Below are 25,723 nucleotides of genomic sequence, written 5' to 3'. Positions count from 1 at the left end.
ATTAAAAGCCCAATGCAATCATCGTCGTCCGACTCTCACTGGAGAATATCGCTACTTTTTCCGCATTTTCAGGTTCAGGCTGCTGCTGCATTCACTCTTTATGTACTTAGCAGGCTCGCCTCGATCCAACAATTCCCCACACGGCGTTGGTTGAAACCTTGTCTCAATTCTGGACAGGATACGTACCACCACAGCAGGCTTCATCTATCTTCTCTCCTCCTCATGCTTGTTAAACCACAGCAGGGCTACTTGAAACTGAAAATTAAATAATAACCTCCTCGGCTCGTTCCATAATAAATGCTTACGCAAGTTTGGACTCATGTTTGTATCATCTCGATAAGAACAATGATACAATTATTGTATAAATCCTCCTCCAAGTCTCGTGTTGCTGACGATGGGACGCGCTGAGTGACTTATTATGACATCTCCTCTCCTTCCTACCAGTTCTCATGACTGTATTCATATAGTCTGAAATTCAGACTCTGAATACAATGTGTGGTCGCTCATAATAAAAAAGTGAGTGGTTGTTGGACCGTGTGGCGTTCGAGATTGCGACGAGTGAAGAATATCTGGATAAGGAAAGGACAACTTTTATTCCTTGTTCTCAGAGCCCTTGTCCTTCACTCGAGCAATCTCCGTCTTATAGGAAAAGGTGAGCCAGTTTGTGGTGCAGGCAAGTATCATCATCATCATCGCCATAGTTAACGCAACAGTGAATGAGACGGAATCATAAGCAAAAGTGAAGCTGCAGCAGCATGCAAAGAGCTGGCTTGGCTATGGTTCCTCCAATTTCCACGAATTCCCTGGTTGGGCATATAACTCACATTGGACGACGAAGAGCTCAGTTTGCTTTCACCACTCACTCCGCAAGCATCTTCTTCACTCACCACCCACTCCTCAGCCCCATTGTTTAGTCCACAAAGTCTGAAACTTTTGTCCGTCTCACTTGGGGTGCAGTCTCAGCTTATTTTATCCCAATTAGCTGGCCAGCCGTTTAACCATCCGCAGCGAAGAAATCAAACAAAGACGTAATTGTCACTGGTCAATTTCTATTATGTGAAGAATACCATATCCACAAAAGAACATTTGTCTTGATTGAGCAATTCTGCATTTTAACGCCCATTGCGATATCCTTATTCTGTAAGGTAAATCATAACCTGGACAAGAATTTTGTGTACTCATGGGTGTTGTCATCTTTATTTTGGCCAGTCTCCAATCCATCATCAGGATCAAGTAATCAGGAGTAACAGAAACGTCAACAAAAACGCAAGTTTTCACAACCACTGACTCATTCATACGTACACACACACACGCAAAACAATTTCCAACAAATCCTTGGTGGACCAAGAAGAGCACTCGATCCACACTTGCCAAATAGCCATAAGCCAACTAACTAACTCGGTAAAGTACGTGTAACGTATTCCACACAAAACTTGGACAGTTCTCTATATGCAAATTTGAGTGAGAAGAGATTCGAGAGGATACCAGCACACGCCGTTTCGATATACTTTGTTCATTTTACTTTTACTTTTGTGACTCATTCAACACTTGATTACTCGCGAAAATGGATTCGAGAACATTCTTTATTTTGGTAAGTGATTAATTATTGAATTAAAACAATAAACACGTTTTCTCCCCATTATTCTTCTCCTCCTCCGAGTCTGTTGATACACTAGAACCAATTAACTTGTCATTTCAATCTGCGACAATTTCCGATCCCACGCCATCATAATTCACAATATGCACCCTCACCACCACCTTCTTCGTACATATACATATAATAATATTCAGGTCTCATTTGCACCCAGGAGAGCAAGAACAATTCTGGATCCTTCGGTGTGCGGCGTTTCTCTGTCACATTTTAGCTCGTGAAGCTATGTAGGAAACTAGGACTATTCGGCTGCATTATACGCACCGCTATATGTAGATATGCATACAAAGATGGTATTTCGTATATTTTGAGACTGGATGAATCTCATGAATCCTTCTTAATTTTACTGATAAGGGGAAATTTGCGTCTGACCCGGTGGAATTTATATCTGACAGGTTTAGTTAGACACAGGAACAGAACAGAATGAAGAGGATTAGTTTCGCATTGCTCAACGTAGATCAGCCCAAAAGCTGTGAGTTTGTACCAGTGCAATCTCCAGGGCCTTATGATATATACGTCCGACCTACACACGCGAATGGACGGGTTTATTACAATAATGACTCTGGCTAATGCAATAGCCTGCTTGAAATTTGCATGGAAATGATAAAGTTCTATATTGCGAGTAACACAGAATCCCAACGGGATCGTAATTCTCCAGCAATATACTCTTATGGCTTTTATTATGTCTTTTTCTTCCTTTCCTTCCTTCCTTCATTGAGACTTGTCTTCAACTCATCCCGTTCTCAGCCTGTCCTTCTCCCTCTTCATCCGATGATTCAAAGTTACAACAATCCGACCAAAGTACGACATGTGTGGGTGCGTATACGAATTCAAAACACGTTCATTCACTTGAGCAAATCCATTTCTTTCAATATTGGAAACTGTGATGGATCACAATAATAGCTCTCTTTTGCACAATTTGCAATCTAATCTTCCAGCCTCAGGAAAGGGAGGGAGGAGGGCATTCTGGCAATTTGTTTTCCACCAACTTCGCCAATTGCATGCAGATTAGCAACTCAACTGGTTGACTGGAATCCTAAACGCAAGCCTTGGGGAACTACTCGAAATCTGAGATTTCAATTTATTATTGTATTTTGTTCCTATTTTCTGCAAGGACAGCATTCTAATGCATAATGTATACTCTATTTGGGTTAGTTGAGATTATATTTAATTATTAAATCTCATATATTCGAAGCCTATAGCCGGACAGATATTTTTTATAATACGTTTGATTGAATTCTTAGGCTGTGAAGAGTAAAAAAGAGCGAATCTAATTGCCTCCATACGTTACGGTTAAGGTACTGAGACAAAAAAAACCTTTTTAGACTGAATTGATTTCTGGGAACCGTGGGCAGAGTCGTAGTGCACACCAATTTCTTAATATGTACATAGATATGCAGTTGTATGTACATTTTCGTAGGAAGCGAGAGTAGGTTGGTGATTACTGTGTGGTGGTAATCCCATTATTCTCATTGGCAATAATTTTGTAGACCAGCAAACAGGATCAGCAGTTGGTGATGATGATGATGATGATGATGACTAATAATGAATTAACTTTATTACCACTACAATAATCAACGCATTGTCGGGTGGGATAGCGTCATGCAAAAATTACGTAACAGGTCTGCAGAAAGTTTTTTGCGGAATTTATTCGATGTTTCTTGGAAGTAAGGATTATGCTATCAAGTAAAATCCCTATTTATGCCGTACATTTGCACACTGCATTAGTATGTGGTTCAAATCCGTAGCTGACTCAAATGGTAGTAGTACATGCAGAATACTAAACTCTAATAATTCTACGTACAGCATGAAAATGTGAGACTTTACGTTGTAACGATCTTTATAATTTTAGACCGTTAAAATTTAACACTGTCGCTGTGTCGTCTCATTCGCATTATGCATATTTATACATACTTGTTCAAATATTTGCGAATACTTGTATCCTTATTTACTTATTATCGCCAAAGGCTGAAATGATATATCGTTGGACAATGTTTATTAATCGGCCGAGAAATAGGTATATAAATTTATATACGATTTTCGGCACGTATCTGGCCCAACTTTGCATATGTATGCAAACAATCAGATCAAGCAAAATGAAAATTTAATTTTATCAATATCGACCAGCCAACCACGTCGCCTTTGTGCTTCACATCGTAATAGGAATGAACTCTTTCGACTCTATGAAACTAAAAGCTAATAAAAAATCCAAAGTTTACAGAGACCACAAAGTAAAGGATTTAATTCCCATGCAAAAATATGCGCCTGTTAAACATTGAATGAAAGATGGCTTGGTTTTTTGCAAGTCAAGTAGTTGGACCACAAACTTGAACAGAGATTCTCACCCAAAGTTTTGTTCACGGTGGAATAGATGATGAGGAAGGGAAAAAGTCGTCGTCGACGTCGTCGTGTGGGCATTTTGAGCTGAGGAGAACTACAATAGCAATTTCATTCAGCTTTGAACCCTATATATATACACATATATATCTATCTGTGCAGTATATATATATTCCTTATGTATGCACAAGTATGTTACGCCACACAGAGCACAGTTAGTGTAAAAAGTTATGAAAAGAAGTCAAAGATCATATCACAGCCATTGGGTTAGAACATTGAGAAACCAGTGAGAAATCGTAGTATGCAAAGTATATAAAAATTTGAAAGAGATTCGTTCTCTGTATTTCGAGGGGAAGAAAAGAAGAGAAGAAAACTCTCACATTTATTTTTCTGTCCGAGAAACTAGCAAGTTTTTGGGGAGAGGAGAAAGAATGAAGAATCTGTGCGGCTGACAGATGAAGGAAGAAAACCGTCTGAGCAGATGAAGTATCACTTCACAATTTTGACACAAAACTATTCCACTTACTTCCTCTCCCTGTCGGATAAGGAAATTGATACTGGACACAGATTTCAGGGACGGTTGACTTGGTGTGACGTGACGTTCATCCTTCCTACACGCCTTATAGGTATACTTCATATATGTCGTAGATCGTTTTAGTGTTTGATAGAGAAAGTCTCTCTCTCCTCAAGAGGAAATGCAGAACAAGGAAGGAAAGCAGTGAAAGCACCCAACTGTTCTCATCATCATGAAGCCCATAGGAGGAAGAAAGGTCTCCTGCCCCCGTCCAAATAGATGAGAAGATCGCATGCATTTTTATTATTTTCTCTTCTCCGCCTCCGACAAGCAAGGCTCCATATTGCTGCACTGCTGCTGGAAGGAAAGGCTAGAGTTAATTTTAACTGTCAGAAACTTAAGCTGCGACATCGCCATGCTATCATCTGGCCACATTTCAGACAGGAAATTCAATTTCAATCTGCACATATAATAAAGATAGGATGAGCGAGGCTGTGATGTGGGAGCACTGCCATTCGGTGCTATGAAGAGTGCGAGGAGATCGGATGAAGATGAAGTTGATTGAAATAATCTTTTTTGTTCCTTGAATTTCATTAAAGAGATATTCACCCGACCAGCCAACCACCGTGTGCACAATAAGTTTTACAATTTAATGATGCTTCCATTCCACATCTATGCATTACATTACATGACATGAGGAGTCCTCATTGAGGACATGACACACATGAATTGGCAGCTCTCCGTTCTCGTTGTACAGAAATAGTGCGTTGTGTTCGCTTTTGTTCAGTTCTACAAAATTGTAAGGCTGCTATTAGATACTTCTCGTGCTTATAATTATATCTACGAGCGTTTCATAGTTTGATTCAATTCCACAGCGTTAGTCAGTACACAGACGGACGGATCTCTCTCTCATTCAATTGGAGTGTCACTCAACGAGTCATTCAATATCCTCTTTTAAAACTTTGGACACAACTTTGTAACAAAGACCGACTAAAATGGCATCTAATGATAGAAGCTCTGAATGCTGCCCGCAAAATAACTAACTGATGGCTTGGCGTTGATGTTAGGTGATGGCGATGAAAATCACAAGTCATTCCAATAGGAACTCAATACTTTGATAGGCAGAATTCTCTTGAAATAGATGAAACCTGGAGGAAAATGAGATTGGAAAAATATTCTATATTATTATTCATCCTGCCAGTTTCTAGTGTCATGCCACTGTAATAATATAATCCATAATATTATGCTTTGTCCCTGAAGTGACCCCCATTATCTCATGATACGTAAATAGATTTATGCTAGATTTATGACTCTTATGTCATCCTATATATTACAAATAATAATTGGGATAAAATTAATGGAGAAATGAGAATAGCAATTTTTGCCATAAAACTCAACTTTTACAGTTTCACTCAGACCTGAAACTGGTTGAGAGAGTTGGTGCCCTGTGATTAATTCCCGTCTAGTCAGGGCTAACAATATAAAAGTAAATGGTCGCCAGCCAAACATAATGTGAGAGTAATGAAAATAAGTTAAGTGGACGATTTGTGTGATTGCAGGCTTTGGGGACATATATCACCCTGATATTTCTGGAAAGTGCGACGTGTCGCTCGCATGGTTTGAAATATCACCATCATCACTATCAAAGCCACCTTCATAACAGTAATCGTAATCATCATCAGAACCATCCACACTCGCTGGATTACAACAGTGGAGAGACGCCGAACGCGGTGTTGAATCAGGAGAGGAACACGGTTCCGAAACATGGCAAATCGACCCCCACCTCATGGCGCCCATCATCTTCCGACGATGACTACGAGGATGAAGACGACGGCGGTCGACATGCTTATCTGATGTTGCCCTCCTCGAAAAAGTCATCCAGCGAAAGGATCACTGAAGATCAAACCCTCACCCAAGCTTTCGGTAAGTAATACACGCAGGAAGGAATAGACGAAAAAATATTGATGGGTGGGTAACACGAGACTTTTAAATGCTTTCAGAAAAACATATGAAACCTGGAACTCCCAATATTCACGATGTTTATGCATACCAGCTCCCCTCGGACTTGTGGTTCATCGTAAGATACTCCAAGAATGAGGATGGGCAGGTGGAAAAATACATGTAAGTCAAATAATCATCAGCGTCATCATTCTTCTACACAATGCGCGTCCCCATCAATTTCTGACACAATTGAGCTTAATAATATTGCATATGCCGTGTGGCACTATCGAGAGCTCGTTCTCTACCTCTCATTTTTTAACAGAGGCAAAATCCCCCTGTGCAGACACCACCGTGCCAGAACGACTGTACGGTCGATCAGAAGTTATAAATCTTACTATGACCTAAATTCCAGCTTCCAGTCATGACAGGCATTAATGATCAGTTCCTCCTTCGGAGAGACTTGGGAAAATATGAGATTTTCCAAGCACCAAACCACTGCTTTATTATGGGACTGCGTTGCATAATACACACGTATACCTAATACGGGTTACTAAATATTTGTCGTTTTGCAGGAACGTGGTTGACAGCTTTACAAATTATTTGGAAAAGGTAAGCTGACAAATTATAGTATAATAATTTAAAGTGCAATGTTTCTTTCTGGATAATGAATACTTGTTTCATTTAAAAGTTGGAAGACAAGGATGTTCGGACAGTGAGTGTGAACGTGAAGGGGGTCGAGACCGTTTTTAGGTTGACACCCAAGCGAAAACCAGACAACAACTGATACTCGGACGACCCCACCACTACAACTAACCTAACCAAGAAAGATGCTTAATCGAGTGGAAAATCGTCCCTCTGCTGGGAACCATTCGTCAAGGATTATTATCAACAGTACAACACCAAAAACTAATTAGTTGGGCACTTGTTAATTCATTCTTGTATTTATATTAAACATGCAACTATTTAAAAAAATATAAGTATATAGATAACATAACTCGAATGTGCTATTCAATGAATATTACATAATCATAAAACTTCATAATTTTTGTGCAAACTTTCATGTATTGTCATTGAGGAGCATATTAAACTAGATATTTAGTCCATTTCGGAAGGATGAGGACATTATTAACCTGTGCGTGCCCTCGCATCTCATGCAACCGGAAACTCTAAATCGTGTCAATTAAAAGTAGAATTTATATTTCATTCTCATCATACAAATATGACTGCCTCATAATCTGTGTACGCAGTGTAACATATGCATGATATGTACATATTTAGATACCATAAACTTACACAAAACTCGATTTCAAACTTGAACTGTTTTTATTTATATTTCGTTTCTATTAAAATGTTACAATTTCCATGCATTGTTACAATTAATAAATGTATACTAGGTGGTATTTTAAAATATATCATAAGTATGTATACCTAAATTGCATTTAGAAGAGAATAACGGGTTCTGTTACACAAACACATATTAAAGGACTAGCAGCTAGCAAAAATAGGTTTCGACATTGAGTTTACGAAAACAATCACATATTATCAAATTATATCGTAAGCCTGGTACTTCATACATACTTATCATTGCTAATGATAAAGTGACTTTTGACCAAGCTCGTTTCAGTTTCGCCGAAAGACACAACCACCAAGTCTGTTGTCGAGTGAAACGAAAATCTACAGCGTCATTCGAAAACTAAAACAAAACAAGACTACCAACTCCTTCTTATATTCGCAGCACGAAAGATCATTTAACGAAGAAGGCGATATTATATTATACCAAGTAAATATGAATACAATTTAAACATACCAGCAAATGTCTTTTGAAACCCTTTCAACATTTATATTCCGCATCGAATTTGTACATAATCTACAACGAGACTCTTTAAAAACTGGATCAGATTTTTCATATTTAATAAAACCCTTACAAGGTGTCAGGCTTATTGAGACGAAACTATAATGGAATGGTATTAATTCCAGTATAATAAAATCGAGTTGAATGTAGTTACATACAAAAATTTGTATCTTAAAAACCATATGAAAGTAAAGCTTTGTTAGAGCATTATAAACGTCAATGCAAATGGGGAACACTTGGCACAATTGATAAATGCTGAAAAATTGATAAATGGGTATATAAATATGAGGCGACAACGCATGATTGAACAAGGCTGCTCTTCATAATTGCTGTTATAAAAAATGAACGAGCACCTATAATCCTAGGCAAATCCGCTTAATAGTTTATGAAAATCGGACACAGGAAACAAACAATAATAAGGGCATTAACATTAGGTTTGATCAAAAGTATAAGATGACATCACATAAAATCAAAACCAGCAGGAAAAAATTCTCACCACAACATCAGACGAATAATAGTCAATAACAAATAGGTATTATTGTCAAAATTCTAAACGTCTTTCAAAATTTTGCAAATCAATCGCCTAATACTGAACAGTTTGACATTTCTACTACAATAACGGAACTCATATTCAGTGTGACAAAATAACACCCTCATATCACAATATTGTAATAATATTATGTTTGGATGTGTAAGTAAGGTCACTTCTCTCGGATGCTAGCAAAAAATAATGGAATGGATCACGTGGAAGTATCATAGGAAGAGAGTGTAGTAAATATACTTGTTGTCGGAAGAGTTAAACAGTTTTAAGAGTAATAGGGAGGGAGGCGTGTAGTTGTAATAATAACACATAAAACGAACATTACATAGGATAAAAAATACAGAACAATTGAAGTTAGATTTTGCCTAGTTGAGCTATTTGAAGCAAAAACACATAAAACCACAAATTAAATAACGTGTGTTGCTGTTGCATTTAAGTCGTTACAAAATCAAACAACCAGAATTAAGCATGTATTTAAGCGATGGCCTGCTTTTGCAAGATTGGAAGCACGCAATGTATATTATCACTATCTCATTTGCTAAATTATGGTTGAGTATCTCGTATAGTAGCATGTTTCACACCCTTAACATTGATGGATTAATGTAGGGGATATGTCTACTCGACTTTACTAAATTATGTGGTTTACTACGATATTCCATGTTCTAAGGTGGTGTGCTTGCTTCAGTGAATTGCTCGAAAATTTCATCATGCATTGTCGGCTAATAGTCAATCTGACCTATCTTTAATTTTGAAGCACTCAATATTAAAGTGTCGGCACATCTGACGAACCTGCAACAAATTATTTTCGTTTTACAAATATGATCATTTATACGATACTACAACGGTATGTGAATATCAGTCACTTACTATGCATACGCCGTAGTGCAGTTGTGTTAAAGTGGAAAGAATCGCCAAGACATAAACGGCTGCAGTTTCAAAGCCGAGCCCGGGGCGCATTACTACCGATACCTGCATAATAATAAATTGGCATTTGACAATGTAATTAATATTATATCACAATGATTGTCATTTAATATTAATGTCAAAGTGTTTAATCTAACCAAGGCAAGCGCAGTGACAGGAAATAGCGTCCAATTAAAGGCTTCACATCTCGTCGAACTCATCTGAGCCACTATCAATCGACAACAAATGTGAGAAAAGACGGTTCCAACCATGTAAAAGAACATTCTAGGCTGCAGTTCCAAAATGTCAGACGGAGACAGGAACATCCACAGTGAGGTCACAATCATCAGGTAAATTGACGAATACAGAGGTCTCATCATTTCTAAAAGTGGGCGCATCTTCCCTGTCCCTCTCTGATAGCCGCTGAAAAAATTCAACCACCATTTTTAATAAACTAAATTATTGATTATTAGCAGAATTTGTTGATACACATAACCTAAGATATAAACTTACATGTACACATTGTAACAGGCGACTGGCATGGAAAGGCCGATTGATCCAGCATACAGAAGAACTTCAACCACATTCCCAGATGTGTAGTAACCTCCAGGAAGATAGAATTTCCATATCTCATGGCCTCCAAATGTACTGATCAGAAATACGATAAAACATCCCTGTAAAAATCAGAAATTTATATATTAATGAAAAACGAAACATTCCTTAAATGCACGCATGATTCGCACAGCAAAGCTCGTATCACTTACCACCATTGACAAGTCATACCCCCAAGGCAAGTATAGTACACCTGAAAGAAATACACATTTATGTACAAAAAATTTGATTTTCAAAATTTCATATGAAAGTAATTGAGCTTTAGCTACCAGTATTATATTTTTCCCAGTGGGAGAAAATAAAGTTGAAGAATACGTTCCAGTAGCAGAAGAACATGCGTTTTATCGACACACTAAATTTTCCACGACCAAAGACTGAATATAGCCCCGTGGGAATGAACACAGTTGTCCAAGAATCTAATCCGTGGTCAAACAGTTCTCCAAGTGGACCAGATGTCCCTGTTCTGCGAGCTTGTTTCCCATCAATTCCGTCTATATAGAATTATAGGTTTATAAAGTTATTATTAAATGAAATAATTCATAAAGAGCAAAATTCTGTCTACTAAATAAGTACATACCTAAGGTGTGGGCCATGAACAAATTAAAAGCAGAAACAAGCCAAATCCATTTTGGTATTGGCAAATATTCCGCTTCTGTTCCTTCTGGTGCACCACCACCCGCATAAAAATGATAATCATAGAAGCTTAGAATCACAAAATTAGCCACTGTGAACGCGAAACCGGAAAAAGTTAATAAATTTGGCGCAATCCATCTTGGACAGATCTAATCAATACACATTAAAAAATACATGTCATAAATAAAATCCGACTAATAATCAACTCATTCATATTCATAATTAATTACCTTTACAACAGCATTCCAAAATGGATGCATAACATAATTACTAAGAGGGCTGGTGTCCACCGAAGAATACTGAAAGTAAATGATACGCGATATTAGAGATAAAAACACATAATATATGTGCAATGAGCTCCCATTCATAAAAAGCCACGGTGGCAATGATTTCCAATGACCTTTGCCTTGCAGTGATAACTAATTCAATGAATAATACTATAATATGAACTTACTTTATAGTTTTCAAACCCCTCCAGAACTTCTGGAGTTAAATATTGGACTTCGAGACGACAGCAACCCATTTTGTTGATTATATGTATGGTGTTGCGGCTCTGCTCGTCTCTGCCTGGTGAAACTAACTAAAGCGACAACGGGATGATGAGGTCTACTATTTACGAGGTTAGAAGTTCATTTTGGTGGATAAACCTGTAAAGCATATAAAAATTGTAATGAATTAGCAAACGACGTACATTTAATACATATTCATGCATATCTAGGTATACATAGTTGTACATCATATATATGTTTCTTAACTGGTTAAATGCATGCGTGTCAGTATACTCCACACTAAATGATGTATTATGTTTATTAACATATGCTGACTGAGATGCTGAGAACTTCACTTGATTTTTAACCCTAGTTTAATGTTTAACTATATGGCATGCAAACAATATGTTACAACACAATGTAAGGTGATATGATAACAGTGATGATGATAATAATAATAACAAGTCACTGTATTCTGTCTCAACTTGGCTGACGCACCTTGCGTAATGATCCATCCAATTACAGATTACTCATATCCTTGAAACCTGAGTCAGGTTACCTCACTAAAAAAACCGGCCACCGACGGCCGACTGTAATCTCACAATCTAACAACAATCATGTTTTCAAATTCGAAATCCAAAGCTTAAAAATCGAAACAGAGAAAATCAAAAAATTACTTCAATTCATTCCATCAGTCACCACTAAATTAAATTTCTAATGAAACGCAAGTTAAAAATCTTCTACCTTCCATAATCGATCAACAAGTTTTGCAAAATTGGGCAAATAAACAAATATCCGCTCCTGCCCTCAATAACGCACCGCTGCTTTTCTGGGCGCTGTAAATAATTTATCAACTCTCAACCCGACCCTCCTCGTCATTCGGTCAATCAATTAAACAAACGTCTGACTTTTCCTTGCCAAACTACATTTATACCCGAAATCAATTCGTCTCCTCCATTCCATTAAATTGGGAACAGGCAACAATACAAATTTTCTATTTTATGAAATTCTCTTGTACTTACTTTTATTAGTAATTAATCCATCCGTTTTCTAAAAAAACTAACTTGACTTGCACTTTTCTTGCGTGCAGCAGGAATCCAATGGTGTCCGCCTAGTTTTATTTGCCGGTTCAACCACGGTTTTCAAACTGTGAGACGTAGACGAGCGAGACGGCAGAGCAGAAGTGAGAGGGTGGCAAGCGAGCGAGTGAATACGGGTCAAATATATGACCAACTCCTCTCTTATAATAAACAACCGTGTAGCCAGCAGCCAGCTCTATTATTGCGCAACCTGGGCACACCCATCGAGTCATGTGCCACCAAAGTGGGGGTGGTTTTGCCCCCACTACCCCCTCCTCGGCGGTCCTATTGTGCCGTTAAGGGTGAGCGAAATGTGTGGATGTTCCGAATCGTCAGCAGCGCAGGAAGATAGGGATCGCAATATCCATAATATGGACGAGGTGGTGACGGTGGTGGTGTTGGGCTCACCGCCGCCGTGTGGCAGTTTAGTTGGCTTGTAGCTGTGACTAGGAAGGATTACTCACTCGCTCCCTTCTCCGATTTCTAACGTGCTTCCCATCGCCTCCCTCAAGGCAAGGAGGACGAAGGGCTGTGGGTGTGGTCCGCTCTCTAAAAGTCTCAGGTGAGTGAGTCGTGGCCTTGGCTGGGCGAAAATGTCGCCCCGTTGGGCTGGAAAGGTGGAGTAAGTTGTTTGGAGGGATTTTAGAGGTTTTGGAGGGTTTCGATACAAGTAGGTACGGAAGTGAGGCGACTTTTCTGATATCTTTTTTGAGGTTAACTTGAGGTGGTTATTTATTATTGTACTGATTAAGTGGTGGTTATATAAATTAATCGATAGATCAGTAGCTAATTTTTAGTTTGTCAAATTTTCTAACTTTTTCGTCTGCTAGGATATTTTTTGTGTATCAGCAATGTTTTTTAAACTGTGTCAGATTGAAATTAGTGGTAAGAAAAAGTTGCAAACTTTCCGTGCGACAAACGTCTCCCAAAATGATGACATAAGGTCTTCAAAAAGTAAATATAAAATGGCAAATAAGAGTTAAAGATGTAAAGGCCACTGTTACGTTAGCTAAGCTAAAATTAAGTTGATGTAAATTATTAAAAGAATTCCAAACTACAAATATGAATTTATGTTTGTTTTGTAACAGACGTCCAGCATTGATTTTGACATCCAAAATTATCAATCATACTCACTGATGGCTACAACCGAAGTCTTTACAATTTTTCCGTAATCGTGCCGGTCTCCTACACACAAATACCTTCAAAATTCAACTGATATTTATTGCAATTGCGGTGATGGTAAGCGCGAAAAAAAACAAGTTGTTGCGCTGATATTATTATTATTTTCATTTCATTGCTGTATACACAGACTCGACGACGGACTTTTGTAACACAAGAAGATGTCATCCTCAACCTGGGAACCTCCATATGCAAGCAATAGCAATCCCAGCAGCAATAATCCAACCAGTGCGGCTGGGATTTCACCAATCGTCGCACATAGCAATGGACCCGGTGGTGGTGGTGGTGGGATAACTCAAAGTGTAACTGAAATCCCACGTGCCAGTGCCATTCATCAACCAGCTCCGACATATTCTTCTTCGACGGCGAGCTCTCCATACCTTCACCATCCTCCTCCCTACTCGCACGCATTGCCACCCGGTCCTGTGTTAGGTCCTTATTCATCAATTCCTAGTGGCCCCCCTCCTCTAATTCATCCTTATCCTCCACTCACGACTGCCAGTGGAGGTCCTAACCCTGTGCATTATAACCATCATGGAGGACACCCTCCTAACGTTCCACCCCCATCACATCATTATCCAGCTCCCCCACCGCCATATGCTGCTCCAATCCATGGACACCCAGCAATTTCGCCGACGCATACAACAACATCAACCTTGGCACCTCCTGGCGGTGCCCCTCCTCTTCATGTAGGGCAACAGCAAGGGGTGGGGCCACCCCCACCGTCTCATCATGTCCCGTACAATCTTAAAGTAGGAGGAGGAGGCCAGCCCGTTCAAAAGGCAGGATTGCCTCATCAACAACAACAACACCCTGGCCTTGGCGTTGGACCGGTTCCACAAACGCCGATTGGTCCTCCAATTGGTGGAAACCCATTTGGACCATCAGGACCAGAGTTGGATCTTCATCCTGAACTTGTTGCCATTGGATGGAGAAAATTTTGGTCGAAGCGAGAAAGTAGGTGGTATTTTTGGAATTGTAATTCTGGAGAATCCTTATGGGAATTGCCTTCACTTCCTGGAAGACACCCTCCTCCTGGCCAACAACAAGGGGTACGTATAAATAGTTTTTTCTTACCCAACCTTAATTTGTTCAGCTATGCAATATGCATATAAATAAATTGATATTTATTTTCTCTCTTTCTCTGATTTAGTACGATGTAATTACTGATCCTCTGGGGATATCGTGCAACGGCCCAGCTCACCTGGCTGGTGTCAAGCGTCGGTCCTCATCCGGAGAACATCTATCGGGGCCAGGTCCAATTAAAAAATTTATTTTGTCGTAAGTATCTAAATTTAACTATATCTCCAAATATGTGCATATGAATAAGTGTATTATATGCATTGTATTTCCGATTTAGGGGGCCTTGGGATTTGGAAATTTCTTCAAATGCATATTCATCAGAATCTGTCATACCCAGTAAGTACATTTTTAAGTCTCATTTTCTCTTTTACAGTCCGCAATAGCGAAATCACCAGCAAAAATGGTATTTTAATGAATATTTTGTTTTTGTAACCATCCAGCATACCTCCCACCTCATCCTGAAATTGAGTTGATGCGCTATCAACTTGTTGTAAAGCTAAGACAATGTTATCAACAATCTTGTCAATCAAGAGAAGGGATCGATGCACCTAAAGAATCGATGAACAGGTATTGTACATGTACTGTATTGTACAAGTTGCAGCGGTTAGCAGTTAGTTGTAATCTATATCTGGTTACCTTATGTTCTAGATGGTTTGTCGAAAGAAAAATGCACGATCGGCGAGGAGTTGATCCAATATTTCCATCGTGTGACGAAGCTGATGGCGTAGTCTCACAAGTTATGTTTAAAGAAATCATGAACGACATTCCCATTAAAATTTTAAAACCGCGATTTACTGGTGATGCACGGAAGCAACTCTCAAAATTTGCGGATGCCTGTAAGAAGATTATTGAGACTAGGTAAATTATTTTAGAATACGTTGCATCTTTTATTGACAATAAGAAATTGGAGTAATTTGATGTGATGAGAACGATGACGAGTATGACCACAATATAGTTTTTCTTTATATGAGTGTGCCTTAAAGGTTTTCTTTATGAGTGCACTACTTGTGAGAAGCTGTGGATTTTTGATTTTATTGAGGCATTTGTCTGATCAAACTCCTTCACAACAGTTGCACCAAGTAATCTTTATTTGTTAAGATCTAATTACTAATCATGGACTTGTTCTCTTCGTTTAGGAACGCCACAGCGGAAGCAAGGAAACTGGTGAAATGGAAAGTTGAAGAAACCTTTTCCTGGTTAAGAAGCACATCCGGAGGTACATATGCCCAAATATGTTTGCCTACATTTTTTTAAAACATAACTAACTGGCTATTTTCTTCTTCGTATACATTCATCAGATAAATATATTATATTACAACAACTCATGCATACTCATTAATCGTTTATATTTTCAGCCCCATTTGAGGCATTTCAGGAAAGACTAGTTCATTTAAAAGTCACCTGTCAACCTCATGTACACATTGCAGGTAAGGATTATTATTTTCTTCGCCTTGTAATTTGAGACAAAAATGTTCCGAGACTTGAAATTGTTGTTCAGGAAATTCCAATTTTTTGAATGTGATGAGGGATACTGATAAATGTGTACGAATCGACACTATTGATTTTGAAAAATTTACATTGCAGCTAAATCATCAGTGGAAGGCATCTGCAAGAAAATGAGTCTCCTTTCAAAGCAATATGCAGGAAATGTCAGAGGGGCTCATCTAAAACTCTTTGTTGATCCGGACAGTGTTAAGCAAGATACTAAATCTGTAAGCTTTAAATCTAATATTTATATCAATGAATCAGTCCATCTATTTCTTCTAGTGAAGCTAATTTATTATTTAATCTTTTACGCTCTTAAGGAAATTGGAAGATTTCGTTGTCATCCGGCAGTTTGTGGAGCTTACTCGTTTACTGACGCTGGAAAACTTCCAACAATTGAATTTATGCAGCAGGACAGAGAACACGTACTTCTTAAATTCAAAAACGACGTAGTCAGACTTACGACGCAATATCTACAAAAATTGGTACGACAGTCTTAATGTCATATTTACTGTCATATTATATACGGTGTAGTGCATAACACAGTTTTGTACAAGTATTCTTGGTTTATAGGAACAACTGTACAGATATAATTGCGTGGATGACAGAAAATTTGAATTTTTCCTTGCACGGTGCTACTGCTTAATGAAGCGTTATAACGGGTAAGATTCAATAAGTACTGGTCCAGATTTATTATTTTCTATATATAAATCTTCCTAAACACTTTCCCACGATTTTCTCGAATTTGGTATTTCAAAACCATCTGCAATTTTTCTGATCTTCTATCTAAATCTTTTACATTCATCCATCATACTTTCTCACTGGTAAATAATTTGCCTGTTCTACTGGGCTGTTAACAATAGGATGAGCCACTTGCTTTTACCAAATTCGTAAAAAGCCTACACATATAAAATATATAAAGCATAAAATTAGTTTCTATAAAATGAATGTAATGTTCTTTTTAATTATCTGGTTGGTCGGTTGACGTTCAATCTATATGGGGTTTAACTATTCTAATGTACGATAAATTGTTTGTTATATCTAGATTTTGCGAAGATTTTGTTTCCCCTCATTCCAGCCAAGGTTTGTACTAATATAATCTTATCCCCATAATATATATTTAAAATATTTTATTATTTTATTTAGGTTCTCTACCAATCACAGTATTTGAATCGATTCAGAGAAATTTTGGAGTCTCATTCGAATGTTTTGCGTCGCCGTTAAATTCATATTTCCGGCAGTTTTGTTCAGCATTTCCCGATACTGATGGTTATTTTGGATCTCGAGGAACATTTTTAGACTTCAAGCCGGTAGGTGTATATTATAATTATTGCAAACTCTTAAAAAACACAACATGAGGTGGTTTAAAGTGCAAAACCTGTAATAATTTGAGATTTGCGCAATTTCAGGTAGGTGGCTCATTTCAGCTAAATCCACCAATTTCTGAAGATCTCATTGATTCAGCCATAACGCACGTTGAAGATCTCTTGGGTAAAATTTAATGATTATTTATCTTTTGCTACCAAATATTATCGTTGTGTTATGCAACCAAAAACAATTATTATGATGAGAACGATGACGAGTATGACCACAAAAACGTTTTTCTGCCAATGAGTACTCTGTAAAGGTTTTCTTTACGGGTTGTACTAATGTGAGAAACAGTGGTACATGATTTTATTGAGGCATTTGTCTGATTATGTTTTGTAAACAAATATTAATTTGTTTTATAAGTTTAAGCATTACTGGTGTGGTATGCGACATTTTCGTTTTGTAATGTCTTAAATATTTCATTTCAGGTGGGACCAAAGAGGCCATGTCGTTTATTATCTGTGTTCCCGATTTCGTTGACGAAAAACAAGGCGAGGAATCTGAAAATGAGTGTAATTGGCTGAAGCGGTTGGAAAATTCCAGGTGGAAACGAAAGAAGATTACAATTTCTGCATTCGAACATGAATTTCGGCACGGGGGTCAACAACTAGTATCGAAGTATGTATTACATTTAGGTTTTGTTTGACACAAGTTATTAAATTCCGAATACATGAATTGTGTTCCATTTATCAACAGGAATGAAGTGTCAATCAGATCGCCATATACAACTGTTGTATTTTGGCTACAAAATGATGCAGGGTTTGACGAGTGGCAGCCTACAGATCAGAAAGTCGATGCCCTAATTGATGCTTATCGCCCTGGCCGAGAGCGAGAGAGGGATCGCCAAGATTTGCTGGCACCCGAAAGGAAGAATCCACAACCTGCTGATAAGGCAATAGCTGCTGCAGCAATAGCCTCAAGTTCAATGACTCCAGCGTGATTCTTGAGTAATGCAGCATAGACACAAAACCAGTTGATTCTTTCGTTCCTCCTTATTGTGGTAGATGATGAGTATTCAGTTGAAAATTTCCAGTACAAATTATATTTACAAAAACGTAATTCTTAAATGTGACGCATAAATTGAGAGTTATTATTATGACACAGTAATAATAATCATAATAATTTTGGAGTGACCGTACACGGACGTACAAGCTACCAAGCTACGTGTGCTTGTCAAATTGAATTGTATTCTTATTGTGGTAGGTAGGTAAGTAGGAAGCAAGAAATACCTATTTATCCCCGAGTGTTTTTATGGTGACGGTGATGACTACTTGTATATTGACCCTGTATGTACTAGCCTTATAGTAATTGTTGTAATATAAATTTAAGCTATATTTTGTGTGCACATTATCCATGTGATTGAATTACCAAGTACTTATATTAAATATAGTGAGCCTTAGATTACTATAATCAACAACCTCACTTGTTTAAATTTACTATTCTGCACGACCAGCAACAAAATGGCATAATTATGTACTAGTAACGTAAGTAGTATTGTTGACGTGTGATTAAAATTGCTTTAAACGAGGACTGAATTTGTTTGTTACATATATGGGATTTTATTTTACACAATCAGCAATAGTAAACAATATACATTAGGTATTCATTGTACACTATGATGGCTTTCTAGCAACATATGAATTATTATCTTCAACAACAGACTGATTGGGCGGTGGTGACCTTAGCGTTTGAGGAGTAGACATGAGTTGGAGTTTGGGCTTACTAGATAGGTTGCAAGTCACTTGTGCCATCAGTTGTTCTCGCAACGATCGGTTGCATGCCTTCAAGCGAGACACTTCCTTCTCATGGGCTTGTCGAAGTTTTTTATTTTCTGAAACTAGAAGCAATTATCCTTTTATTTAGATTTTATTTATACACAAGAAGCATTGTTGTCCACCTTTTTGGTTAATATTAAGCTGACGGGATACGCATATTACGAGGACTTACCAAGGTGTGAAATTTTGTTGTGACACTCCATTATGTATTTGACCGGATCAGTTATATGGAGCGTTTCTGCGTTTGGATTGTACTGAGCCAAGGGCACTTGTTTGCACGACAGCAATGGTTTCGATACATTGTTAGATTGGAACAACACTTTAACATCGTCCTCTCCCCCATCTGTCCCTTTCTGTTCATTTTTTGATTGACCAGGATGATGGGAATTGGTTTGCGAGTTTATCCCAGTGTTCTGCTCAGTACATGAAGATGATGATGAAGATGACGCCCCTTCTTGATTAAAATTAACATCGCCACCATAATTACCATCACCCCCGTCACACATATCTTGTTCTTCTTCTCCATTATCTAAAAATTGTCTATCCCCGCGTGCATCGAAGTGGAAACTGTTTCGAATTACCGGCATAATAATATCCGATTCCTGCATTTCAAAGTCATCCCCATTTTCATAATCGTTTTCCTCTTCGTCCTCTTCATCGTCAATCTGTTAATTTATCCAGTATCCGTTAGAATATTTAAGTTTTGATGGCATTACATGTGATAAGTTTATAATACCAATTCGTCTTCATTTTCCAACTGCAGAGACAACGTAGGGAAAAAGCTTGTTGAAGTGGGTCGACCTTCCAGGAAGTGAATGCTGCATATCTGTACATGCATACACACGTGTGCGTTTATTTATATCGTAAACAACGGTAGAAATTAATGGCTTACACAAGTCGCGTCGTTGATGTCCAGTTCTGGTAGTCCAATACGAAATTGCCACATTTTCCGTAGTTTGTCACTGTTTGGGAATGGATACAGAACAAAAGGCGGAGGGCAGCCGCATTTAGCCCGAAATTTGTGATTGTGACTGGCACATGGCGTCCTTTTCCATACGTTCAGCTCCATCCCAGTATTTTTGCAGCCCAGAACGACACAATATTTCATACGCTCCGATGAAGTTGATACCGTTTGAGGATGAGTAGTAGCAGCGCTGCTACTGCGCCCTGGTCCTCCTCCTCCCATACCTCCATTCGTAAGCTTGCGCGACGGTGCTGACGAAGCCATGACCCAAATAGTTTTCCTCTGCGTGATAACAATTATTATTTCAAATTACCAAGCTTAGAAAATCTTGTCAACGTAATGCCCACGGTTTTCTCAGTTGTCGAAATGATAAGTACAGCTTACCTTTTCATACGATGTATGAAATCCCCAGTCCCTTATTTTTTGCCAGAGAGCAACCTCGAGACTTGCTTCCTCGTCGGATGGTGAATGTTGACGGATTGAGCATGTGGGTGGGAGGAGATTTGCGCAGCGGTTTAGCCGTCAGGGCTCCTTCGCGCATGTCATCTTGATGATGATGACTGATCGGGCTGCACGCTCATGAAAAATGAAATAAATGCTAACAAGTTAGTGAGCTTATCCTTAGCTGCTCTAAATCGACTGATGTTTTTTTTTATCCGAACGCCAATCTTCTCATTATTTCATCTATGTGCATCAATTTATTGGTAAAATTAAAAACTTTGGCAGGTGAAAACTGTAATGCAGGAGAAAACTTGCTTTCACACAATGCTATACTTATCTACGCTTATTCTTGTGGGATATCGAATTCATGCAATGTTACCTTGTTTGAAGAAGTAATTTCAGAATAAGACACGGTGTAGTGAGGAAATTGAGACTTGTGCTGGAGACGAAATCGGGAAGTTGAGAAACTTGAGACGGATAATTTTGCGAAATAATGCGAAACAGGGTGAAAATCAGTGGTGAGCATGTGCAGTAGCAGTGCAGCTTTTGACAGCAGAACAGAGGAAAGTTGTGCAAGTTGTGCTCCGCTCTCTCATCAACTCAGAGGATGAGATGTTAAAAATTGTTTGTTTTGTTTTTAAATAGTTTTCAAAAGTCAATGAAGAATTATAATTTATTAAGTATCTCTGTTTGACATTTCAACATTCTTTCAGCAGAATACTTTCGTGTTCGGTTGCACTCGTCCAGGTCGAAATTTTTGGTTTTACTTGGAGCTGGACTTGCACTTTTTGCTGCGTTTGTTTATCTTCATCGAGTAAGTTAAGCAATCATTGTAATGTATTATTCGTCATTATCTGCTACATTTATTCTTGATTTTTTCATAGTTCGTAAAATTTAGGATGGCGAATCCAGTCATAATTCCGGCTACGGCGGCTCATACCGCAACGGTATTTATTAAAAATCTACTATCTACTTGTTGACATACGATTGAATTTAAAATGTAATGCGTCCTTCATGTTTAGATCATTTTTCTTCATGGCCTGGGCGACACTGGGTAAGTTTGCACAAATTTACGCAATTAAAACTAAAACCAGAAATAATGACAATGCTTTAACTCGATCACACAGACATGGATGGGCGACGACACTAGCAGCCTTAAAACCTCCATTTGCCAAGCTGATATGTCCCACAGCGTACGTTTACTTTGATGATAACCAATCAATGAGTGTTAGTCAAGTTGAAATGTGCTTTGCAGAGGAAAGATACATGTGACCTTGAACGGGGGGATGAGAATGCCATCTTGGTTTGATCTCAAGTCGTTGGACCCCAGTGGCGTCGAAGATGAAGAAGGTATTAATAAGGCGGCTGATGCCATTCGAAAAATCATTCAGGAAGAGGTACTTGCATATAACGAATTTGTTTAAAATAATTTTCTGAAATAGATTTGTAATGCACACATGTCTACATATTATGTTCATGTATTATGACTTTTAGATCAAAGCTGGAATTGTTCCGGATCGAATCGTAATTGGAGGTTTCTCCATGGGGGGAGCTCTTGCACTGTAAGTTAAAGAGCGTTAGTTTATGTTGGATGATACAGATGTCTGCAATGTGTATGGAATATTGTTTCTAGTTATGTTGGATTGAGTACACCTCCAACTCTTGGGGGTATTGTTGGTTTATCCTGCTGGTTACCGATGCACAAAACTTTTCCCTACGGAGGGGCAGGTGCCTTACAACGACCTCCTCTGCTCCAATGTCATGGTGAAGCAGACCCACTTGTTCATTATTCGTTCGGAATGCTTACTTCAACCCTTTTGAAGACACAACTTCCAAAGTATACATTCAAATCATATCCAAATTTGGGTCACTCTTCTTCCGAAGCAGAGTTGGAAGATGTCAAAGCATTCTTGAAAGACGCACTGCCACAGCTATCCTCTTAGTTGCAATATATGAAAGTCACCATATTAATTCTATCACATTTGTATGTACTACGTATAATATTCTACAAAATTACAAGTCCATGAGATTTGACTTTCCGACGTGAGATAAGCTGTTCAAAAATTAAATCAATATAGGAAATAAATATTAAAAGTCACTGTCTTGAAGATTAATTTGCAGTTGTTCAATAAACATTAGCCGAACCAGAGTTAACCGATGCATAGAATGTCGAGTATATGGCTTTTATTCGAAAGTTTATAAATCATGGCATGGTAAAAGTATCTATATCAAAATGCGTCGTTTCTAAAACAGTCTTAACTTTCATAACAATAATTATGTACAACATGATAATTCATACATATGTATGTACATACTACATTGAAATTTACGATAACGGTCGAGGAACAATATTTACGAATCTTCATCTTGTTCGACGGAACTGAAATGCAGGACGTAATCATTTATGATTTTGTCTTGTTCCTTAATTTTACGCTGTAAAGCTCTGATTTGGGCACCAAACTTATTCTTCAAAAGTTCATTTTCTGTTTCTGGAAGATATAAAAACATTACAATTAATAATGTAATGACCAATAATTAGCTTCGACGTTGACGTAATTGTTTTTTTTCTATACCAAGTTCTTGTACTCTTTTTTTGAGCAATGCTGTCGAGTCACCCTTTGAGTTTGACTCAACGACTTCAATTTCTAAATCAGAATTCCAAGACATTGGGAACTTTGTATTTGGCATCGACTTGCAAAGTTGTTGATATAATTTGCTAGATGACGGTGTGGAGTTACTACGTCCATGACCAAAACTACTAACGCCACCAGCCACAGGAAATTTTTCTGCCGAATTCTTAGTTGACGCGGTTGTAACCGTTCCCTTAAACGACAATTGAGGCTTCTTCGAGAAAAGTCCATCCGTTGTTGGTGGAGCCATGGCCAACTTCTTTTTCGGTGGTGGTTCCATTGCATGATTTTGATACTCTGCAGGTTGTTTAAAAGATCTTGCCGGGGTCAGTTTGGGAAGTGGTTTTGAGACCATGCGTTGCCTGGGAGGATGTTGATATGTCACATATTGTAGGTCTTCTTCCTCGTTTATCATGTCTTCATCGTCTTCATATTGAGCTTGCACTTGTGCAGGAATAAAGTCAGCTTCGTCCCCCTGGTCGCCTTGGTCATCATAACCATACTCGTCTTGAGCACCTTGATCCTCGTCGTCGTAATAGTAATCATTATTACCGTTATTAATATCTACATTTTCTCCTCCATTTTCAACTGTCCCAGAAGCGTCGTTACTATCTGTCAAAACAATTCAAATTACCAGAATGAGGCTTACTTACAATTAGACCAAAAAAAGTAGCTTTCATACAAATTTCCGAACAACTCACCATCCAATATAAAACTAGGATCATCAAGATCAACAGAAAAAGTGGGGAAAATGGAGGGGATCGCGTTCTTAACGAGCTTCCTGCGTTTCTGGTTTGGATCCTGTACAAAGTCGCTAGGATTAAAGTGATGTGAACAAACAAGTGAGCCTCTAAACGGAATCCAAGCCTCATCATCGCGTGATTTTTGAAGTAACGATGTCCAAATCTCCCCTATTTAATTTTGTCCTTATTAATTATTTTTCTTTTTAAACAAACTTTATATGTTCTTACATCGCTGTTGATTTTTATCCCCTGTTGGAAAGCTGTTGAGGAATAAAATTGATAGTTTTTAGCATTGCATTAATAAATACATTGATGTCATTAAATCAGTGTCTTCTCAACTTACCAATGATAAGTTGTATGAGAGTTTAAATCTCTCCATTCCTCGCATCCCATTACGCTACAGCTCTTCAATTTCTTTGCTGTTAAAATATTTTCACATATTATTATTACTTTATTACCTTCCTTTCCGGAATAAGTAATTACTTGACGACTTTAGCAGTACCATTCTTACCAACATCATCAGGCAATTCCGCTCGCTTTCCTCGCCTTTCTTTCTTGGTCCCACTGGGCAGAGAACCCCATTGATAATCCATTTTCTTAAGATTTCTGTACCACTCCTGCGAAATATGCAATTCAGTTTTACATAGGTTGTAAAACATGGATTTTTAAATTGTATGCATCTTAACAGAAGCTATTTCCACATATCCAAAATTGACGTGATAAAATCGTTATATTTATCTCTTTGCCCTTATATTTTGTTCACAAAGTTCTAACAAGTTGCACGCAAGGAAATACAGGAATGATCGCGTAGCAATTTAGACCACCTCCATGCAAATGACCTTGACACTAAACCACGCAGCACAAATTCAATTCACCATGCACCATACGAAGTAAATTAACCGGCCCACTTTACAACAATCTACTGCATAAAACAATCTACTTACCTAGTTTGAAATACTTGTCAAGATTAACTGTTTTTCTTCCAAGGGAAATTAATTCCAGGTTTAAATTTTCCAGGAATATTGAACCTTCGTTCGACTGACCCAGAAAAAAATATTTCCGTCAGCGAAAGATGCACGATGCTGGCGAGCTGCTGGAGAAGATATTTGAAATGTGTGGTTTCGTCGTGAGGAAATGTTGAGCAATGGAACGCTAGGATTTGAAGGAGGAGCTATTGGCAGAAGCAACCGTCCGTCCGTCCGTGCGTTTTTGGATATATTCTGAGAAGGACTCTAGCCAACGCTACTGGCTCTGGTGGTGGTGCAACCGCATTGGAATATTGTACTCATCATCACATAACCTGAGCACATAATATTCCTTTATCGTCATCTCGTAAGGTTGCTGCTGCTGGTGCGAGCGAGTAGGCAGAAGAGAGAGAACGGTGGTCGACGTAAAACTTTACGAACGAACGCCCCAAAAACTCTTCGTGGTGTGGAACGTACGTACAAATGCGTATCACACAGCAGCCATCCACCAATTCAATGTACAATGATTCAATGGCAAT

General features: G+C 38.3%; 6 protein-coding genes across 10 annotated transcripts; 3 read left to right on the top strand and 3 right to left on the bottom strand.

Annotated features, from left to right (window-relative positions):
* The first annotated feature begins 584 nt into the window (after positions 1 to 584).
* On the top strand, positions 585 to 7,437 carry LOC110841775 (probable serine/threonine-protein kinase fhkB). 3 transcript variants are annotated; one of them, XM_035846076.1, is made up of 6 exons: positions 832 to 1,140; positions 1,210 to 1,591; positions 6,062 to 6,425; positions 6,503 to 6,623; positions 7,016 to 7,052; positions 7,132 to 7,437. In XM_035846076.1, exons 2-6 carry the CDS (start codon positions 1,565 to 1,567, stop codon positions 7,225 to 7,227), a joined length of 645 nt encoding a protein of 214 aa, XP_035701969.1. In that variant the 5' UTR covers positions 832 to 1,140; positions 1,210 to 1,564; the 3' UTR covers positions 7,228 to 7,437. The 3 variants fall into 3 exon arrangements, with proteins under 3 accessions (XP_035701971.1, XP_035701969.1, XP_021943164.1); XM_022087472.2 differs by having other exon boundaries at positions 832 to 1,591; XM_035846078.1 differs by lacking the exons at positions 7,016 to 7,052; positions 7,132 to 7,437 and adding an exon at positions 6,766 to 7,009 and having other exon boundaries at positions 585 to 1,591.
* A 306-nt stretch (positions 7,438 to 7,743) lies between these two features.
* LOC110841773 (ethanolaminephosphotransferase 1) lies at positions 7,744 to 12,643 on the bottom strand. The gene is made up of 10 exons (XM_022087470.2): positions 12,495 to 12,643; positions 11,439 to 11,631; positions 11,215 to 11,283; positions 10,929 to 11,133; positions 10,621 to 10,842; positions 10,504 to 10,544; positions 10,253 to 10,413; positions 9,898 to 10,162; positions 9,704 to 9,805; positions 7,744 to 9,625 (listed from the first exon to the last, which is right to left on the bottom strand). The coding sequence occupies exons 2-10, from the start codon at positions 11,505 to 11,507 to the stop codon at positions 9,563 to 9,565; spliced, it is 1,197 nt and encodes a 398-aa protein (XP_021943162.1). The 5' UTR covers positions 11,508 to 11,631; positions 12,495 to 12,643; the 3' UTR covers positions 7,744 to 9,562.
* A 330-nt stretch (positions 12,644 to 12,973) lies between these two features.
* Positions 12,974 to 19,194, top strand: LOC110841772 (mRNA (2'-O-methyladenosine-N(6)-)-methyltransferase). Its single transcript, XM_022087469.2, has 17 exons — positions 12,974 to 13,113; positions 13,640 to 13,790; positions 13,861 to 14,782; positions 14,884 to 15,011; positions 15,091 to 15,149; positions 15,254 to 15,380; positions 15,462 to 15,671; positions 15,950 to 16,029; positions 16,169 to 16,240; positions 16,398 to 16,525; positions 16,619 to 16,783; positions 16,872 to 16,960; positions 17,344 to 17,381; positions 17,445 to 17,608; positions 17,708 to 17,789; positions 18,095 to 18,284; positions 18,363 to 19,194. Exons 3-17 carry the CDS (start codon positions 13,892 to 13,894, stop codon positions 18,604 to 18,606), a joined length of 2,667 nt encoding a protein of 888 aa, XP_021943161.1. The 5' UTR covers positions 12,974 to 13,113; positions 13,640 to 13,790; positions 13,861 to 13,891; the 3' UTR covers positions 18,607 to 19,194.
* Positions 19,195 to 19,201: 7 nt separating this feature from the next.
* Positions 19,202 to 20,950, bottom strand: LOC110841774. Its single transcript, XM_022087471.2, has 5 exons — positions 20,790 to 20,950; positions 20,334 to 20,687; positions 20,178 to 20,267; positions 19,614 to 20,106; positions 19,202 to 19,503 (listed from the first exon to the last, which is right to left on the bottom strand). Exons 2-5 carry the CDS (start codon positions 20,667 to 20,669, stop codon positions 19,280 to 19,282), a joined length of 1,143 nt encoding a protein of 380 aa, XP_021943163.1. The 5' UTR covers positions 20,670 to 20,687; positions 20,790 to 20,950; the 3' UTR covers positions 19,202 to 19,279.
* A 438-nt stretch (positions 20,951 to 21,388) lies between these two features.
* Positions 21,389 to 22,960, top strand: LOC110858126 (acyl-protein thioesterase 2). 2 transcript variants are annotated; one of them, XM_035846075.1, is made up of 7 exons: positions 21,389 to 21,660; positions 21,745 to 21,793; positions 21,869 to 21,900; positions 21,974 to 22,039; positions 22,102 to 22,243; positions 22,341 to 22,408; positions 22,480 to 22,960. In XM_035846075.1, exons 2-7 carry the CDS (start codon positions 21,746 to 21,748, stop codon positions 22,787 to 22,789), a joined length of 666 nt encoding a protein of 221 aa, XP_035701968.1. In that variant the 5' UTR covers positions 21,389 to 21,660; position 21,745; the 3' UTR covers positions 22,790 to 22,960. The 2 variants fall into 2 exon arrangements, with proteins under 2 accessions (XP_035701968.1, XP_021962493.1); XM_022106801.2 differs by having other exon boundaries at positions 21,731 to 21,793.
* A 50-nt stretch (positions 22,961 to 23,010) lies between these two features.
* Positions 23,011 to 25,537, bottom strand: LOC110858110. 2 transcript variants are annotated; one of them, XM_022106782.2, is made up of 7 exons: positions 25,164 to 25,537; positions 24,722 to 24,836; positions 24,563 to 24,638; positions 24,448 to 24,479; positions 24,178 to 24,387; positions 23,420 to 24,088; positions 23,011 to 23,335 (listed from the first exon to the last, which is right to left on the bottom strand). In XM_022106782.2, the coding sequence occupies exons 2-7, from the start codon at positions 24,810 to 24,812 to the stop codon at positions 23,199 to 23,201; spliced, it is 1,215 nt and encodes a 404-aa protein (XP_021962474.1). In that variant the 5' UTR covers positions 24,813 to 24,836; positions 25,164 to 25,537; the 3' UTR covers positions 23,011 to 23,198. The 2 variants fall into 2 exon arrangements, with proteins under 2 accessions (XP_021962474.1, XP_021962482.1); XM_022106790.2 differs by having other exon boundaries at positions 24,731 to 24,836; positions 25,164 to 25,531.
* Between the last annotated feature and the right edge of the window lie 186 nt (positions 25,538 to 25,723).

Source organism: Folsomia candida, unplaced genomic scaffold (assembly GCF_002217175.1).
Source record: "Folsomia candida strain VU population unplaced genomic scaffold, ASM221717v1 Fcan01_Sc001, whole genome shotgun sequence".
NCBI classification, from domain to species: domain Eukaryota; kingdom Metazoa; phylum Arthropoda; class Collembola; order Entomobryomorpha; family Isotomidae; genus Folsomia; species Folsomia candida.
Note: the sequence above shows the minus strand (reverse complement) of the source record. Positions and strands in the feature narration are given on the sequence as shown.

Coding starts and splice junctions, on each gene's coding strand:
- LOC110841775 (XM_035846076.1), top strand. CDS start 1,565: ATGGATTCGAGAACATTCTTTATTTTG. Junction 6,426..6,502: donor AACCCTCACCCAAGCTTTCG/GTAAGTAATACA, acceptor AAATGCTTTCAG/AAAAACATATGAAACCTGGA. Junction 7,053..7,131: donor TTACAAATTATTTGGAAAAG/GTAAGCTGACAA, acceptor TTCATTTAAAAG/TTGGAAGACAAGGATGTTCG.
- LOC110841773 (XM_022087470.2), bottom strand. CDS start 11,507: ATGGGTTGCTGTCGTCTCGAAGTCCAATATTTAACTCCAGAAGTTCTG. Junction 11,284..11,438: donor AGGGGTTTGAAAACTATAAA/GTAAGTTCATAT, acceptor ATTTACTTTCAG/TATTCTTCGGTGGACACCAG. Junction 9,806..9,897: donor CTGTCACTGCGCTTGCCTTG/GTTAGATTAAAC, acceptor ATTATTATGCAG/GTATCGGTAGTAATGCGCCC.
- LOC110841772 (XM_022087469.2), top strand. CDS start 13,892: ATGTCATCCTCAACCTGGGAACCTCCATATGCAAGCAATAGCAATCCC. Junction 14,783..14,883: donor CTCCTGGCCAACAACAAGGG/GTACGTATAAAT, acceptor TCTCTGATTTAG/TACGATGTAATTACTGATCC. Junction 17,382..17,444: donor TTCCCCTCATTCCAGCCAAG/GTTTGTACTAAT, acceptor TATTTTATTTAG/GTTCTCTACCAATCACAGTA.
- LOC110841774 (XM_022087471.2), bottom strand. CDS start 20,669: ATGGCTTCGTCAGCACCGTCGCGCAAGCTTACGAATGGAGGTATGGGA. Junction 20,268..20,333: donor ACATCAACGACGCGACTTGT/GTAAGCCATTAA, acceptor ATGCATGTACAG/ATATGCAGCATTCACTTCCT. Junction 19,504..19,613: donor CAACAAAATTTCACACCTTG/GTAAGTCCTCGT, acceptor AATTGCTTCTAG/TTTCAGAAAATAAAAAACTT.
- LOC110858126 (XM_035846075.1), top strand. CDS start 21,746: ATGGCGAATCCAGTCATAATTCCGGCTACGGCGGCTCATACCGCAACG. Junction 21,794..21,868: donor CGGCGGCTCATACCGCAACG/GTATTTATTAAA, acceptor CTTCATGTTTAG/ATCATTTTTCTTCATGGCCT. Junction 21,901..21,973: donor CATGGCCTGGGCGACACTGG/GTAAGTTTGCAC, acceptor TCGATCACACAG/ACATGGATGGGCGACGACAC.
- LOC110858110 (XM_022106782.2), bottom strand. CDS start 24,812: ATGGATTATCAATGGGGTTCTCTGCCCAGTGGGACCAAGAAAGAAAGG. Junction 24,388..24,447: donor GGATAAAAATCAACAGCGAT/GTAAGAACATAT, acceptor AAAATTAAATAG/GGGAGATTTGGACATCGTTA. Junction 24,089..24,177: donor TCCTAGTTTTATATTGGATG/GTGAGTTGTTCG, acceptor TTGTTTTGACAG/ATAGTAACGACGCTTCTGGG.